This window comes from Podarcis pityusensis (genome assembly GCF_964106645.2).
Source record: "Podarcis pityusensis genome assembly, chromosome: 14".
Classification (NCBI taxonomy): Eukaryota; Metazoa; Chordata; class Lepidosauria; order Squamata; family Lacertidae; genus Podarcis; species Podarcis pityusensis.
This window is the reverse complement of record NC_138039.1, coordinates 42834867-42851625: the sequence shown is the minus strand read 5'-3', so window position 1 is coordinate 42851625 and position 16759 is coordinate 42834867. Positions and strand designations below refer to the sequence as shown.

At 46.5% G+C, this 16759-nt stretch overlaps 1 protein-coding gene across 3 annotated transcripts in view; it reads left to right on the top strand.

Moving 5' to 3' along the window:
• Positions 1 to 15885, top strand: part of LOC308462660 (tropomodulin-2) — a 58562-nt gene extending 42677 nt beyond the window's left edge. For 2 of the 3 annotated variants that reach the window (XM_080980514.1, XM_080980515.1), the window contains 3 exons: positions 419 to 562; positions 2567 to 2711; positions 5096 to 15885. In XM_080980514.1, coding sequence (XP_080836640.1) covers positions 419 to 562; positions 2567 to 2711; positions 5096 to 5130 — 324 coding nt within the window. In that variant the 3' untranslated portion in view covers positions 5131 to 15885. The remainder of the gene's footprint in view (positions 1 to 418; positions 563 to 2566; positions 2712 to 5095) is intronic. The other variant, XR_013979248.1, reaches the window with a different exon arrangement.
• Positions 15886 to 16759: the final 874 nt, after the last annotated feature.

Here is a 16759-nt window from a genome sequence, read left to right as displayed (position 1 = left end):
CCTTAAAGACCAACTAAGTTAGTTCTTGGTATAAGCTTTCGTGTGCATGCACACTTCTTCAGATACACATGTGTGTATCTGAAGATATACAAGTCTTGTATATACAAGATATACAAGATATACAAGTGTGCATGCACACGAAAGCTTATACCAAGAACTAACTTAGTTGGTCTTTAAGGTGCTACAGGAAAGAATTTTTTACTTCGACTATGGCAGACCAACACGGCTACCCATCTGTAACTGTTGCTAGCACAAGTTAGGAAGGATATTAATGAACAATATATTCTCTCCTGCCACCCTGAACATTCCCACAGTTCCTATTACTACCCACCCCATACCAGCTGGTCCCGGGGCAAGTTACAGCGCTTTGTGGGGTATCCCGAGATCTGAACTCACACCACTCTTTTCCTCCCTTCAGGCTTTTGCAGATACATTAAAAGTGAACAAGACGCTGAAAAGTCTCAATATAGAATCCAATTTCATCACGGGGACAGGCATCCTGGCCTTGGTTGAGGCCCTGAAAGGGAATGAAACATTGACGGAGATAAAAATTGATAATCAGGTAAGGAAAGGGCAGCAGACTGGAACTTAAGGGTTAGCTGGAATCTGAAAGTTGCAGCTTGACCATGAAAATTAGCCGGGAGGCAGCGTCCAAGGTCTTGTGTTCAGCAGTAGGAAGGCAAAGCTTTTGATTTTCTTTAGTACAAGGATGGGGAATCTGTGGCCCTCCAGGTGTTTTTGGACTCCCAGTGCCCATCAGCAGAATGACTGATGGTCAGGGACGATTGACACCATCTGGGAAATCAAAGGCGATCTGCAGAGTTGTCACCTGCCCCACACCCAGGGGCGCCAACTAGAGGGGGCTGAGGACATCCCCCAAAATTTCTAAGGAGGGGTCTGGGCCCCCTCAAAATTCCATGGCGGCCGTGCACGTGTGCCACGGGGCATGCTTGCGTCATGCGCACAAGCCCTTCAGCGTGCACATAACACGTCAGCACGCCCCGCGGCATGCCCGAGTGATGTCAGCATGCCCTGTGGCGTTTGTGCATGATGCCAGCGCATGTCCGTGCGTTGCCCAGCCCCCCTCAATTGCGGGGGCAAGCTGGTGTGCTTGCCCGCACCTGATGGCATGGGTGAAGCCATGTGCCTTTGGAAGCACCGCTGTGATCGGCGCAGGGTTTTTGCAAGCTGCGTCTTCACTTGCAACACAGCTGATGTCATATGGTGTTAGACTTCGGGGAATCAGCTCCCTCCTCTGTGGCGGTAGAAGATCAGACAAAAGGAATGTCTTACCAGTTAGATTCTTTAATAATCACAGTGAGAGAGAAAAGAACACGTCTCCCTAGAATGGCGGTGCTCCCAATTAAGGCTCACTCCCCCTCTATTAATCTACGTCACTCCTACGTCTTGTAATCTGAGTTTGTACCGTCTGCACTTTCTGTTCTGAGACTTTCTGAGCTATTCTCGACCTTGGGAAGAGTGGAGAAATGCTGTCCAACGACTGTGAATCTGTTAACCCTCTCTCTCCCAGTGTTTCTTCTCCTAGCTGTTCCCCATCCAGTATTTCCCAGCTTCTGCCTTCTGAACTATGCCCCTCTGCAAGCCACTATTCCAACTCTACGCTGTCCTCCTGTTCCTGGGAAGATTCGGGATCAGGGGGAGGGGGTGCCTCCCACCATTCCTCCTCAGTGCAGCCCTCCTCAGCACAGTCCCTGACATATGGGGAAGCAGCCTTGTGAACCCAAATGGGGAGGCCTTGGGATATTGACCACCTTGGGAGTTGGATGTTCCCTACCACTCCTGCAGAGGCTAGCCTTGCCCTTGGGCACAGTGACCATGCCCCCACCCCACCCATCTGTTCAGTTGGTGTGTGAAGGGGATCTGTGGGCACACAACCCATATGCAGACAGAGCATTCCTATCTGCCCTGGCCATACTTGTGGACTGTGGGAAGGAATGGTCACTGTGTATGTTGGGGGCATGGCTTGCCGACATGGCTCTGCATCCGCCTTCAGATATTCTATAAGGAGGTCATCTAAACTCCCCCACCCAGTACACACATGCACACACTTAAGATTTGCACAGATCCGTCCCTGATTATCCTTGTTCCCCCCTCCTCTCTCTGTTTGGTCTCCCTGCCTACCCCATGTGTCTAACCCTTGACTGGAAGCCCTCTGAAGCCAGCGACTTGCTTTTTCCTGTAAAGTACCATGTATGTTGGTGTGCTATACAGCCATACCTTGGGTTGCAGATGCTTCAGGTTGCGTTTTTTTGGGTTACGGACCACCGAAACCCGGAAGTACTGGAACGGGTTAATTCCAGGTTTCGGCAGCTGCGCATGCGCAGAAGTGCTAAGTGGCACTTTACGCATGTGCAGAAGCACCGAATTGCAACACATGCATGCACAGACACGCAGCTGCGGGTTGCGAACGCTGCGGGTTGCGAACGTGCATCTCGCACGGCTTAGGTTCGCAATCCGAGCGTCCGCTGTGTATAAAGCATTGGAGGAAATCTGTGTGTCTGCTTCTTTGTGCTAAGGAAGTAAACATTTCCACCTCCTTTCCCAGAGACAACAGCTCGGCACAGCGGTAGAGATGGAGATTGCTCAGATGTTGGAGGAGAATTCACAGATCCTCAAATTTGGGTACCAGTTTACAAAGCAAGGCCCAAGAACCAGGGTCGCAGCAGCCATCACTAAAAATAACGATCTAGGTAAGACCTGCTGGTTCTAGCAAGACCTCTGGGACCTTCTTCAGTTGCCAAGGTAACATTTCCCAGCCTTAAGATCCCCTGGTAACATTTCCTCACTAGTCTGAGAATGGTACCAAACTTTTTTTTTACAGTAGCACTTTTTCAGAGTTAGGATTTTGGGCAGTCGTGCTGGGGAACCTCTTATCCTGTATCCTAATGTCAGAGCAGAGAAATGCCATTAGATAAAGGCACTTTCCTGCCTCCTTTGGGCTGAAGCAGAATGATGTTTGTATACCTGTACAGTAAAGGTAAAGGGACCCCTGACCATTAGGTCCAGTCGCGGACTACTCTGGGGTTGTGGCGCTCATCTCGCTTTATTGGCCGAGGGAGCCGGCGTACAGCTTCCAGGTCATGTGGCCAGCATGACTAAGCTGCTTCTGGCAAACCAGAGCAGCGCACAGAAACGCCGTTTCCTTCCCGCTGGAGCGGTACCTATTTATCTACTTGCACTTTGACGTGCTTTCGAACTGCTAGGTTGGCAGGAGCTGGGACCGAACAACAGGAGCTCACCCCTGTCGCGGGGATTTGAACCACCGAACTTCTGATCAGCAAGTCCTAGACTCTGTGGTTTAACCCACAGCGCCGGATGGGGAAAATGCGGCTTTTCCAGATATTGTTGGACTACAACTCCCATCATCCATACCTGCTGGCCACATTGGCTGGGACTGATTGGAATTGGAGTCGAGCAGCACCCAAAGAGCCACAGATTCTTCATCCCAGCTGTATAGTCAATAGCAATGGAAATGAGTTCTAATGCCTAAGTTCATAGCCTGGATGTGGGTGATTGTAGCTGTAGGAAGCTCACCTCTCCAACCTTCAGGGGGCATTTGCTCATCAGAAGTAAAGCCAGGCAGGGCTCCTTCTAATGGTGGAGACAGGATGATCGCCTTGGCTTTTGATGGTGTGACACAGCAATTTAAAAAAATGAACTGAGAATCAGAAGCCTCTCTTCAAAGCTCAGCCATGAGCTCAGAGGAGTGCATTTAACTTTTCAGCCTTACATTAAGGCTGTGTACACACCATACATTTACAGCGGGTGGCGCTGTGGTCTAAACCACTGAGCCTCTTGGGCTTGCCGATTGGAAGGTCGGCGGTTCAAATCCCTGTGACGGGGTGAGCTCCCGTTGCTCTGTCCCAGCTCCTGCCAACCTAGCAGTTCAAAAGCACACCAGTGCAAGTAGATAAATAGGTACTGCTGCAACAGGAAGGTAAATGGTGTTTCTGTGCACTCTGGTTTCCATCATGGTGTTCCATTGCACCAGAAGTGGTTTAGTCCTGCTGGCCACATGACCTGGAAAGCTGCTTGTGGACAAACGCTGGCTCCTTCAGCCTGAAAGCGAGATGAGCGCCGCAACCCCATAGTCGCCTTTGACTGGACTTAATTGCCATGGAGTTCTTTTTACCTTTACATTTAAAGCGCCGTCTAGCTTCCCCGCCAACAAACAAGAACAAATGTTCAATCAGCAGCCATTGTTGTCTAATCTGTCTGCAAACAAATCAGGATGAACACTCAATAAATAGTCTGAATGCAACTCTGATGGTTTGCTGGTAACTTTGTTTTAACTCCTGACTTCATTGACTAGAGACTTTATGCATTGGCAGAGCACAAGCTTTGTACAGTCGTACCTCGTTTTGCGGCCGGGATCCGTTCCAGAGCCCCGGCTGCTAGCCACAAAGGACACAGGGCAAAGCGCCAAGTCTGTGCACACACGTGGAGCCATTTGTGCTTCTGTGCATGTGCGAAGTGCAATTTTGCGTGAGCAGCAAACCCGGAAGTAACCCGTTCCGGTACTTGCAGGTTTGCTGCGTATGTTTGCCGGACTGGACACTAGACAAGGCGGACGTTTGCGGAGGTATTACTATATATAGAAGGGTTGGGATAGCGCAGTACGCAGAGCATGAGACTCTTAATCCTAGGGACATGGGTTCGAGACCCACATTGGGTGAAAGATTCCTGCATTGCAGGGGGTTGGACTAGATGACCCTCGTGGTCCCTTTTCAACTCTACAATACTTTGATTATAAGGTCCCAGGTCCAATTCTATAAGTAGGGCTTGCAAATACTCCTCTCTGAGACCCCAGAGAATTGCTGGAGATGCCAGGGACTGAATCTGGGAACTTTTGCATGCAAAGCAGTTGCTCTGCCACTGAGCTTCAAGCCTTCTCTCCAGTAAGCTTCACGCAAACGTCACATAACTTGCATTGAGCACCTTGGAAGAAGGCCAAGACACACCTCTAATACATAAACACAACACAGATAATTAACTCCCCCCCCCCCAAGTTGCAAAATTAGTAAAGCGCCTCATGACACTTAGCAAGCTGTGCTTTCTCTCCCCCTCTCTCTAGTTCGCAAGAAGCGTGTGGAAGGAGAACGTCACTAGTCTTGCCAGGAGGTGAACAAGCTAGATGTCAAAGAGAGCTGTTCTATCACCCATCTCAGAGAATTCACTGGTCTTAAGGGAAGACACTGGAAAGTCTTTAGAATGAAGCTGCTCATGTTCCATTATCCCCTCCCCCTCCCCACAAACCTTTTTTTTTAAAAAAATGATTCAGCCTGATTTTTCATAAAAACATACTTCTTCTTTTTAATCAATTATGTAAAGCCAAAATGCACACCATGCAGGCCAAATAGGCATTCATGTGGATCTTCTGAAACCACTAGAAGTCTTCCGTTGACTTTAAAAAAAAAAAAAAAATGGTTACAAGATGCTGTATACAAGGCCAGGGCTCACAAATGAGTGTGGCACTTTTTCAGTCCTGCTGAATTCTTTCGGCATAAGTAAGGACCGGTCTCTGCAATGCCTCTCTCACACTCTTTCCTTCCACCCTAGCAATCTATAATCATGCCTTGAATTAAGGTGGTTCTGAGCCTCTGGTCCTGGGCCCTGCCCAAGACGGGAATGGGAGGGCCTAGGATGGGAAAGCCCAATGGCAACCTCCTGTCCCCATTAAATTCACAAGGGCACAGTCCACTAGGAAGGTCTCCCCACTGAAATGAATGGGAGATGCCTGGTGAATTGTTCCTCGTGGATCAGAACTGTCCATTTCTCTCTCCTGAAACCTACCAGCTCATCTTGCCTCGTAGTACAGCAGGATCTAGTCTGTTCCCATACAAACCACTTAGCTACCTTCCTGAGCGGAGCTCTGTGTGGATCATAAAAGGGACCAAGAGGTCATTTTTAAAGCAACCTCTCGCATCCAGATGGGACCATCTCTCCACCAGCAACCCCCACTCACCAAACGGATCAGCCTTTGAAATCCAGTCTACAATGTGCCAAAAAACAGTGAGTAGAGAAGAGGTTACTGAACAAAGGAGTTTGTTCTAAGTCACACAAAGGCTCAATGCGGACAGCACAACGTGGTTTGCACTAACCATAGTTTAGAGGCCAAAGTATGGTATGAGCTTCCAAACATACAGACAAACCATGGTTCAGAGGAGCTAGTCCGCTTTCATTTTCCATCTGTCAGCAAACCACATTCCATCCACTCAACACTCGTAGTTCTTATGGTGTGGTTGCCTCTGGGACTGGAGTGTCACAACTAAGTATTTGGGCATCACACAAACATATTTAGCTCAAACTACAGTTTGCAGATCTGTCAAATCTTGGCTTCTGATCCTGGTTTGCTGACTGATTGCAAACTATTCTTTATTAATTCAGACATCACCGCTAACCGTGGTTTGGTGTTTTCTGAATATAAGGCTGGGATCACCACCTGCCCAGCCTGGGCATCATCTGGAGACAATTCCTTCCTGAACCCAAACAGTGGTCATTCAAACTCTGAGTGCAAGGGAAAATCTCTCCACCCAGGCAATCCGAAGTGAAATTGAATTGGGCACATCTTCATACTACCAAAACATCCTGTTCCCTATAACCATTATGTTGCGTGAACCCATCTGTGCAATCTGTCTTGTCAAAGCCTACTTTGTTTACAAAGGCTGGAAGTTAGGCTAGCCAGGTTTCTGATCTGTTTTGTCCTGTTGGGTGATGTCATGTAACAAACACTAGCTTTGCCAAACCTTTAATACCTTTACAAATTATTATTGCTGTTATTTCAGGAAGCTGGGGTTGCCACTAACAGTCTCCTTAACTTAGAGCAGTGTTCTAATAAGCAAAGGTGCTGTGTTTTTCAAACCATTTCATGTATGTGTGTGTGTTTAATTACTGACATTTGCATTTATTGCTATTGCCGGCTGCTGAGACTCAGAGATTCCCAAATAGTGGCTGTAGATTGATCTGTGAGTAGCAGAAGAGCAGTGAGTGAAATACCAGATTGCAAGGGGTGGGTTTATTGTTAATGTAGGGACACAGGTGGCGCTATGATCTAAACCACTGAGCCATTTGGGCTTGCCAATTGGAAGGTCAGCGGTTCAAATCCCCGTGAAGGAGTGAGCTCCCGTTGCTCTGTCCCAACTCCTGCCAACCTAGCAGTTCGAAAGCACGTCAAAGTGCAAGTAGATAAATAGGTACCACTGCGGCGGGAAGGTAAACGGCGTTTCCGTGCGCTCCGGCTTCCATCACGGTGTTCCATTGCACCAGAAGCGGTTTAGTCATGCTGGCCACATGACCCGGAAAGCTGTCTGTGGACAAATGCCGGCTTCCTTGGCCTGAAAGTGAGATGAGCACTGCAACCCCAGCCTTTGACTGGAGTTAATCGTCCAGAAGTCCTTTACCTTTTTTGTTAATGTACACTCGCTCCAAAGGCAAGCCTGACTCAAGATCCAGTTCTATCAATGAGTCCCCCTTCTAAGAAGCTTTACATAAATGTCCTTAGGGCTGCAATCATACATTCCTTTACCTGGGATGGGAGAGAGTCTGCCATCTGCTAAGGAGACAGGTAGAGAGGATTGTACTGTGAAATAGCTGATACAGCAAAAGCCATTTCTTGCCAGTGAATGGGAAAAGGAGGAGGTTAGAAGACGACTAAGGGCTGTTTCACAAATTACACAGGGGCGCCCTCCTGTTTGGCCCTGGGTGACTCCTGGGCTATAGGGGGAGAAATTTGGTTTGGTTCACATTTAAAAGCCAATCTATTGCCTCGGCAGTTTCCAAAATAATGAGAACCGAAACACAGGCATGCTTTCAAATTTGCACTTACCCGAATTCTGCAGTGTAATTCTCAAACCAATGCTTACAAAAATGCATCAGTTGAGTTAAAGTTTACCTAAAAATGAATGTGATAATGAAAATGACGTACAAAAATGTGTGGGATTAGGAGTAATTGCTTGCAAAAAGCGTGTTCCTTAGTGAAAACTACATACAAGAAAGTGTTTATTAGGAGAAATCTGCACTAAAATGCTGAGGAATTTACATGAGGATTTTGTTTGATCTCAAATTGCGAACTAAATTTAAGATTGGAAAAATGAGAGGCTCCCACACTTCTTTCTTGTATGATCCACCTGTTTGCAAGAATGCATTGCTAACATTTTCACTTTTCGCATCTATTGGTGCACACTTACAAACATCTTGGACACATAGGTAAGATGCATCAAACGTAATGTGCGAAGAAGCCTAGAGAAAGGGCATTTGCCCAATTTATCTTTTCAGTATCAGAAATCAGCACATTTTCCATGGTTCAGCAAAAAGCTGGCAGAGCCGCAGCAGTGAAAGTAGCATAACTCTTTCCTTGGCTGTGGGGAGATTGTGAAAAAAGCTTTCTAAATTCAAAATGCAATTTAAATATGTCAGTCTCTGTGTGTGCAGACACTAACTTGTAGTCTGCAAAATAACCTTGCGTAATCAGAAGCACCAGATTACTCCATCTTTTATTTGAAAGAATGGCAGCTTATTCTTGATCCCTGCAAGGAAACAAGGAGGGGAAATGTAATCACCCATTTGCTGCTATAAACTCAGTTTAATAAATGGGAATAGAAAACCGAAGCTAGCAAACAGCCTGGCGTTTTTAAATTACTGCGGGTCTGAATCCACCCCCAGCAACCTTTCCCTCTCTCTGCTCCCCACCCATTCTTAAGAATATTAGAAGAGCTCTGCTGGGTCAGGCTGAAGGCCCATCTGCTCTAGCATCCTGTTCTCACAGTGACCAACTAAATGCCTCTTGAAAACCTGCAAGCAGGACCTGAAAGAGCAGTGCTCTCGCCTCTTGGGTCTTCAGGACCATACTGACTCCAACAGGTAGACCACAGATGCCGTGGCTAATAAATAGCATTTGATAACCTCGTTCTTCATCAATTGGTCCAATCCTATTTTGCCGCCACCCAAACTGGTGACAGTCACTACCTCTTGTGGGAAGGGATTAAGTGTTAGGTGAAGAAGCACTTTATTTTGTCCATCCTGAATCTTCTGACATTTTATTTAACAAAATTTGTTTACCACTTAAAGAGGAGGAAGAGGAGTTTGGATTTGATATCCCGCTTTATCACTACCTGAAGGAGTCTCAAAGTGGCTCACAATCTCCTTTCCCTTCCTGCCCCACAACAAACACTCTGTGAGGTGAGTGGGGCTGAGAGACTTCAGAGAAGTGTGACTAGCCCAAGGTCACCCAGCAGCTGCATGTGGAGGAGCGGGGAAGCGAACCCGGTTCACCAGATTACGAGTTCACCGCTCTTAACCACTACACCAAGCAGCTTTATCAAATGGCCCCAAGTTCTAGTATTATGAGGGAGAAGTTTTTCTCCCCATCTGCTTTCACAATGGATATTATTATGTACCTGTGCTGTGTCCCCCTACCCTCTTGCTCACCTTTTCCCTGAGTTAAAAGCCCCTAACATTGTATACTTTCCTCATAGTGGGGTCGGTGGATCATTGTTGTCGCCCACCCTGCTTCTTTCAGGTTTTCTAGCTCTACAATACTCTTTTGGGGGGCTGAGACCACCAGAACTCTGTACACAGTATTCCAGGTGTGGTCTGTCCTGAAATCCAGTCTCCTTCAGCTCCCAGGCAGTCTGTGAGAAGGAATAGGAACTGCGCACGCCTGTGGTCCAGGCACTGTGAAGCAGCTCCCGTTTGCTTCAGCTGAGATCTTTGCTTGCATACAAATGATCGCTTGATATTGCAGTCCTCCAGTAATGAATATGCATCTGTGAGCTCAGCCTCAGGGTAGTAACTTATGACTGACTCATGGCTGTGTTTGTAATCTCTGGAATGCACTGTCAGAGGCAGTCTGGGAGTCATAAGCGGGGGAAAGCGGTGTTGCGCTGAGGTTCTGCTTGTGGGCTTCCCATAAATATCTGCTTGGCTAGTGTGAGAACAGGATGATGCCCGGAGGAGCCCTTGTTCCACCAGGGCTCTCCTTAGGCTCTTATGGAACCCAGCAGGTTTAACTGGGGTCAATGCCTTTTCTCCCCATTAACCTACACTGCTGTTAAAACGCAAGCTGCCTTTTAGCCGGGCAAGAGCTGCAGGGCCCAATTGCACTCATGGAAGGGTAATGAGCAGAAATCATGCAGAAACAGGATGGCAATGTAGTATATTCCCTACAAGGCCCTTGTGGGGATAGCCTGGTGGAAGATGGTCAGGATAGTGGAATCGGGAAAGGAGGGAGCAGCGGGTATGGGGTCACTTAATCTACCACGTTCCTTCTGGGGCCAACTGATTTCCAAACATGTATGTCTGAATTCATGCTATGCAAAGTACATGAGCACTGTGCATTCATAACATTCGCCTGGCCTGTGGCAACTTGGCAAAGTAATATTTGTGTGTCTGCGGCACATCAGCCTTCTGTTGAGCATGCCCACGGATGCAGCTTCTGTTTCTGAAAGCGCAGTAGCCCTATAGTTGAGTTGCTTTCTAATACACACAGGGGGACGCGGGTGGCGCTGTAGTCTAAACCACTGAGCCTCTTGGGCTTGCTGATCGGAAGGTCGGCGGTTCGAATCCCTGCAACGGAGTGAGCTCTCATTGCTTTGTCCCAGCTTCTGCCAACCTAGCAGTTCGAAAGCACACCAGCGCAAGTGGATAATTAGGTACCACTGCAGCGCCATTTTCATGCACTCTGGCTTCTGTCAGTGTTCCATTGCACCAGAAGTGGTTTAGTCATGCTGGGCACATGACCTGGAAAGCTGTCTGTGGACAAACACTGGCTCCCTCGGCCTGAAAGTGAGATGAGCGCTGCATCCCATAGTCACCTTTGACTGGACTTAACCGTCCAGTCCAGGGGTCCTTTACCTTTTCCCCTTACACACAGGTGCCGCTTTCTGAACACAATGCGTTCTCAGGAAATTGTCCTTTATGCAAATGTTCACATAACGAGCAGATGATTTCCATTGTTTCCTATGGGAACATTTCTAATCCGTGCTCTCTCACCAGTCTTTCTGCCTGAAATTGCTGCAACCCATCAGCGGAAGCCAAACAAGGGAAAAACTGGTTTGTCCAATCTCCTTCCCTCCCTCCCTGGTTTTTGCCCGAAATATCTGACGCCGACCAACAAAACACAAACAATTAAGGAAGTGGGCAAACTCTGGCTGTTCAGTTATCTGAATCAGCCATTTGTGTAGTGAGGATTGGGTATAATTCTTTGTGTTTGGATAAATGAGATTTCAGATAACAATTGCAGGACTCTTTAGACAGGCTTGTAACTATTTACACACCTGATTTCATGAGGCAGGTAGTAGTTGTCTCTTGCATGACCAGGCCAAGGAAATTTTAACAAAAATTATTTTGTTCTCTGGCATCCCATTGTAGTCCAAAAGTGATTAACTTGTGTGTGTATGAGAAGGCTGCTAGTAAACCTTCATCTTGTGGTCTAGTCACCTGTGTGAATTTATTTGCAAAGCAGCTCTTATCCTTATTTGCCCTTAACTGGTGCATGTAAGCTTGGGTATGAGTGTTTGGATTCGAGAAAAATTCCATGCTGTTTTCTTAATTCTATGCACATTGGAGATGAGTTAAATAAATGTGGCTTTTCCTGGAAGTTGGTTACTTAGCAAATCAGTTTCATTCAACAAAGTACACATGAGATATCTATCAATTCTCCTTCCTGCACACTTGCTGTTGTTGCAGTTAGCAGTGTTCAGTTTAAGTTTCTTTATCTTGACCCCAAGCCAAGAAAGCTCAAGGCAGTAAAATGCATGAAACAAATCAACTGCAATATGCTGTCCATTCCCCCAGGTCAGGAAGATGGGTGCTTGGGAGAGAGCTCAGACGAGGCTCCACCCTGATCTGACAACAGCTTCCGTTTGCTTCTTCCTCCTGAGTAGCTCCTTTGCAGCTAGCCAGACACAGCAATTGGAGTTTGTGCCTGGCTCACTTCTTCTGCTGCTTTTGTCCTGTGGCCCTGGGAGAGATCAGGGGTAGCTGAGGCTGGCCAGGAACCCAAGCAGTTGCTGTGAAGATCTCCAGTCCTTGGGTAGAGATATCTGCATCCATTGTCTCTTCAGGTTCACCGGCAGTGTGAAGATCTGCTGGAGGGTCTTGCTGCTCCTCAGAGGAGACCTCAGGTTCAAGGTCTCGGCCAAGCAGGGCAGGGCAGAATCTTGAGATATATTTAGAACTGGAAAACCATTTTGGAAGATGCAATTCAATGAATTGTTTTCCCCAAACCATCCACACCTGATATCATGTGTGAAGTCAGGTAAACATGTGGCTGCGAAGGAGCCACATTGGGGAGCTTCAAGTTCACTCATGGTTGCTCCTTGGCAAACAGGGCTCACTAACAACCAGTTAATCAGCCCCGACAGCAAGTCGCGTTGAAGTTGTCCATTTGCAGGTGTGGTACGGGTGCATACTGTGGCTGCAAAGTGATAGTCCTTCTCTTTGGAGACAGCCCAGCCCACCTGTCAATGTGGCCCACAGCTACAAGTGGGAGAGGCAAGGATCCAGCCCACCAGACTGAAAAGCTTCCTCTCCTCTCTATTGATTAGACAAAAGAATCAAGAGCTTGACTTAGTTTTAGGCAGCTTACTACGTTCCATGAATAGGGATCTGGCCTTAGCAAGGATGCCATGGCTCCTATATTGCTTTCTCCTTATGGTCACCCTGAGAGGGACATTCTTAAATGTATGAAGCAGAGTGCTGTGTTAATTGATTCTTCTTTGATAAGGGTGCCCTGAATGCCAAGAGCGTAATTATAATTGTAACCTCTGTATATATGATGCTGTGTTTGCATGTGGTCATTCTGTTGGACATCCTATCTGCATTTTTTTTAAAAAACACCGTGTCAAATGTCACTGTTGCAAATGTCCTTTGATCCAAGCCATATAATGGGTATATCATTATGCACATGTGAGCAACGTTTTGTAAGATTATGCTTTGTTGCTTAACCCAGCCTTGTAGCCCAATTCATCTTCCTTCTCATTTCTCCTTGGCGGACTTTTTGCACTCACAGGAAAAGAAATACAAGAGTTATACTATTTAAGTGATTCATCCTTAGATTATTTGAGTGGAAATATTTTGATCAACTAGGAGGTGCCTCCAGTTAGTCAGCATTTAAAAATAATTTTTAATATGTATCAAAAACTTTAGATGACGACTAAAAGGGGAATGCTCTTTAAATATGCCACAACCCATGTATGCCTCTCCTAAAAGCAAAGGAAGTGTGCTTTCTTCCCTTTAGAATTATTGTTTTTTCCCCATATTTTTATTATTTATTTGCTTTGGAAACTGCTTTGAGGTTTTAAAACAATTGAGCGGGGTATAAATTTCATGACATAAATAAACGATCACCCAACAGTGCTATCCTATGCATGTCTGCCCTGATGTAATTTCTACTGGCGACAATGGGACAATGGCTCTCAGGTGAGCTGATGGAGAGTTGCACAACCAAACATACAAAGATCAGCCCTAGTAAATATTGCAAGTGGTTGGTAGGTGAGTGTACATGAGGCTTATTGGAAGCCTGCTATCTGAATAGTTACAAGTGACTGCTTCTCCACATATCTGAATACATGGTTCTTATCATCACTTTGGCTTGATGTCAATGATGACAAGCTCTTTTGGTGAGAGAGGGCTCAGCCTGGCATTGTTTGGTTGTCTCTACTAGGCTCCAAGTGATAGGGATGTGGGTGGCGCTGTGGTCTAAACCACTGAGCCTCGTGGGTTTGTTGATCCCTTGGGTTGGCGGTTCAAATCCCTGCAACGGAGTGAGCTCCCGTTGCTCTGTCCCAGCTCCTGCCAACCTAGCTGTTTGAAAGCATACCAGTGCAAGTAGATAAATAGGTACCACTGCGGCGGGAAGGTAAATGGCGTTTCCATGTGCTCTGGTTTCCGTCACAGTGTTCCGTTGCGCCAGAAGTGGTTTAGTCCTGCTGGCCACATGACCCAGAAAGCTGTCTGCAGACAAATGCCAGCTCCCTCGGCTTGAAAGCGAGATGAGCGCTGCACCCCATAGTCGCCTTTGACTGGACTAAACCGTCCAGGGGTCCTTTACCTTGTTTACCTTATAGGCTCCAAGTAACATCTGACCAAATGGTAGGCATTTTACCACACATCCACCCTTACCCAGACACCCAAGGAAGAGGGACACACACACACCCTCACTGTTTCTCAGGAGTTTACCAACCACTGATCCAAGATAGACAATCAGCAAATTGACGTGATGTACAGAGTTAAGGTTGGGGCTGAAGAGGAAGCCTTCTGCCTGACATGCTGGTTTTGTTAAGTGCAAGCAGTTTCAAACCTGCATCCTCCCACCTGAAGTCTGAAGCGGAGCAATCCAGCAACTAGTAAATGAGTGAGAAATTTCCCTGAGTTCTCATTTAAAGGCAAACTTAACCCTAATGCACACTTCCCCAAAAAACGAGAGAACAGAGAAACGGCCATCCTTTGAAATCCACAAGTCTCTGAATTTTGCAATACATCTTCAAAGCCTGGTGATGTGTACAAAACTGTGTACCCTACAGTAAAACACGCATTGCAATACATAGACCGTATTAGTGAAAATAACATGCCAAAAATGCATTATGTTTTTTTTTTGGGGGGGGGGGATGTGTTGTACAAATGTAATCCATGTCAGGAAGAATTCTCAATGAAATGCTCATGAATTTTCATAAGAATTTTAAAAATAAATAAATCGCAAACTGATAGAGAAATGTGGAGAATTTAACTTAAGGTGGGGCGGGGGAAGAAATGGAGAAAAACCAAAATTGATAAGGTCCGCCCATCCCTAATATTGCACCATACTTTTGATTGTGTAACACTGCTCTAAGATTTTAGGGTTTTCTACAGTGATTCCTTTGCCAAATGCAGCTTTCCTTAGGTGTCTTGTTCTTGACATATGCTTGCCCACACAAACATTTCAGGTCAGGTCAGGCCACTCAATTGACCTTCAGCTTAATATTCTTAACACTATAGGGACTCGACAGAATTTATTCCTCACCAAGGGACACAGCTGCACCCAAGATATGGAGAAGGCTCTTTAAACCCTCTGCACCCTGGCTGTAACACTTTCCAGAAGCACATGCTGTGTTGATAACCAACAAAGGGAGGTATGCTACATATTACACAGGACGGGACCCTCCTAGCCTGCTCTTGCGAGATCCAGCAGGAACACATCCAAATACTGGTCCATTAGGGAAAATGAGGCACTGCCCTCAGCCAGCCCCTACCTGCCTGCCTTCTTACATCCAGTCCAGAAGGTACCGCTGGCTATCAGCTTCTTCCCATTTAGTTTCTTTGTAGAGCTCAGAAGGGAGGAGGATGGGGACATATTTGGAATCTGTTGGCTTTGCCTATCATTGGCTCTGGCCACTAGGCACCAGCCTCCACTGTCCAGCTGAAGGCAGACTCACCTGCCCTTTTTCTAGCATTAGTATTTGATCTAGCTTTGTTCTAAGGTCATCTTCCAAGCAGACAAAGCTCACATATACACAAGAATAATGGGACATTAAGGCATGAATAAGAATTTCCACTTCTAAAATAAATAACATTGCAAAGGTTGGGGATTAGCTAGCCAGGTGTTTTCGTTTTTGTCTCTCTTTTTTTGCACTTTGCTGTTATTTGGTGTGTGTTTTTTAAATAAAGTTTTCCATGTGCGCTGTTGGCCATTACGTGCAAAATTTGTGTATTTTTATAGTGTGCAAAATCTATATACACGTTAAATGCTACTGGTTAAGTGCTGTTTGGTTTGCGGGCGGGGCGAACAACACTGCAGCTTCATAGCCCTACAGCAAAGGGAATCACTGGAAGATGCGACATTGGCTTCTGATCGTGTTGTTGCTTTTGTAAAATAAACTTTCATATTGATTTGGTTTCCTGTGGCTACTTGGTGCTATGGAACTGAGACCTGCTGCGGGCAGATTCCTAAGGAATTTATTACCACAAGAGATGCTGATGGCTGAAAACTCAGATGGCTCTTTAAAAAAAGGATAAGACAAAATTCATGAAGGGTAGGTGGAAGGTCCATTCACAGCTCTAAACTGAATCTTCTATAAACAGAAGCAGTATATTTGAGTGTCAGATACTGAGATCCCAAAAACAAGAGGGTCTTACTTGTGAGCTTTCTGGCTGGCTGTTGTAGGAAACAGAATACTAAACTAGATAAGACTTTGGCCTGATCCGTCAGGGCAATTCTTAGGCTCTAATTCCATGCACATTTAGGACTAATGTAGATTAAACCCTCGTGATCTGTGATAAGTTACCCTTCAGTTTTCCCTAATGCAGGCATGGGGAACCTGTGGCCCTCCACATGTCACTAGACTCCAAATCCCATCAGCGTCAGCCAGCATCATCAAAGATGATGGAAGTTGTAGTCTGTCACCAACTGGAAAAACACAGGCTCTTGATCCTGGCCCCAAGGGGAGAAATAGCAAATTAGACTAGCAGTAATGGGTACAGGGGATCATGCCTAGCCATGGCCTGGTGGCAGACACAAAATGCTCAAAGAACAAGCACTCCACAAGTCAAGGACCCTGAGGAGTAGGCAAGGTGTCCTGGAATCAGTGCTGAGGACCTCTTTGAGGGGCGCTGTGGTGCAAGACCTACTGAAGAACCTGCAGAGCTGTCGGAGGAGGAGTTGGAACCACCCCTCAGGCCTCATGAACACTGACAACAAAAGGTTCAGGCCCAGGCTGAAGAACAATGACACAGCATGTACCTATGGACCCAGAATTGACATGTG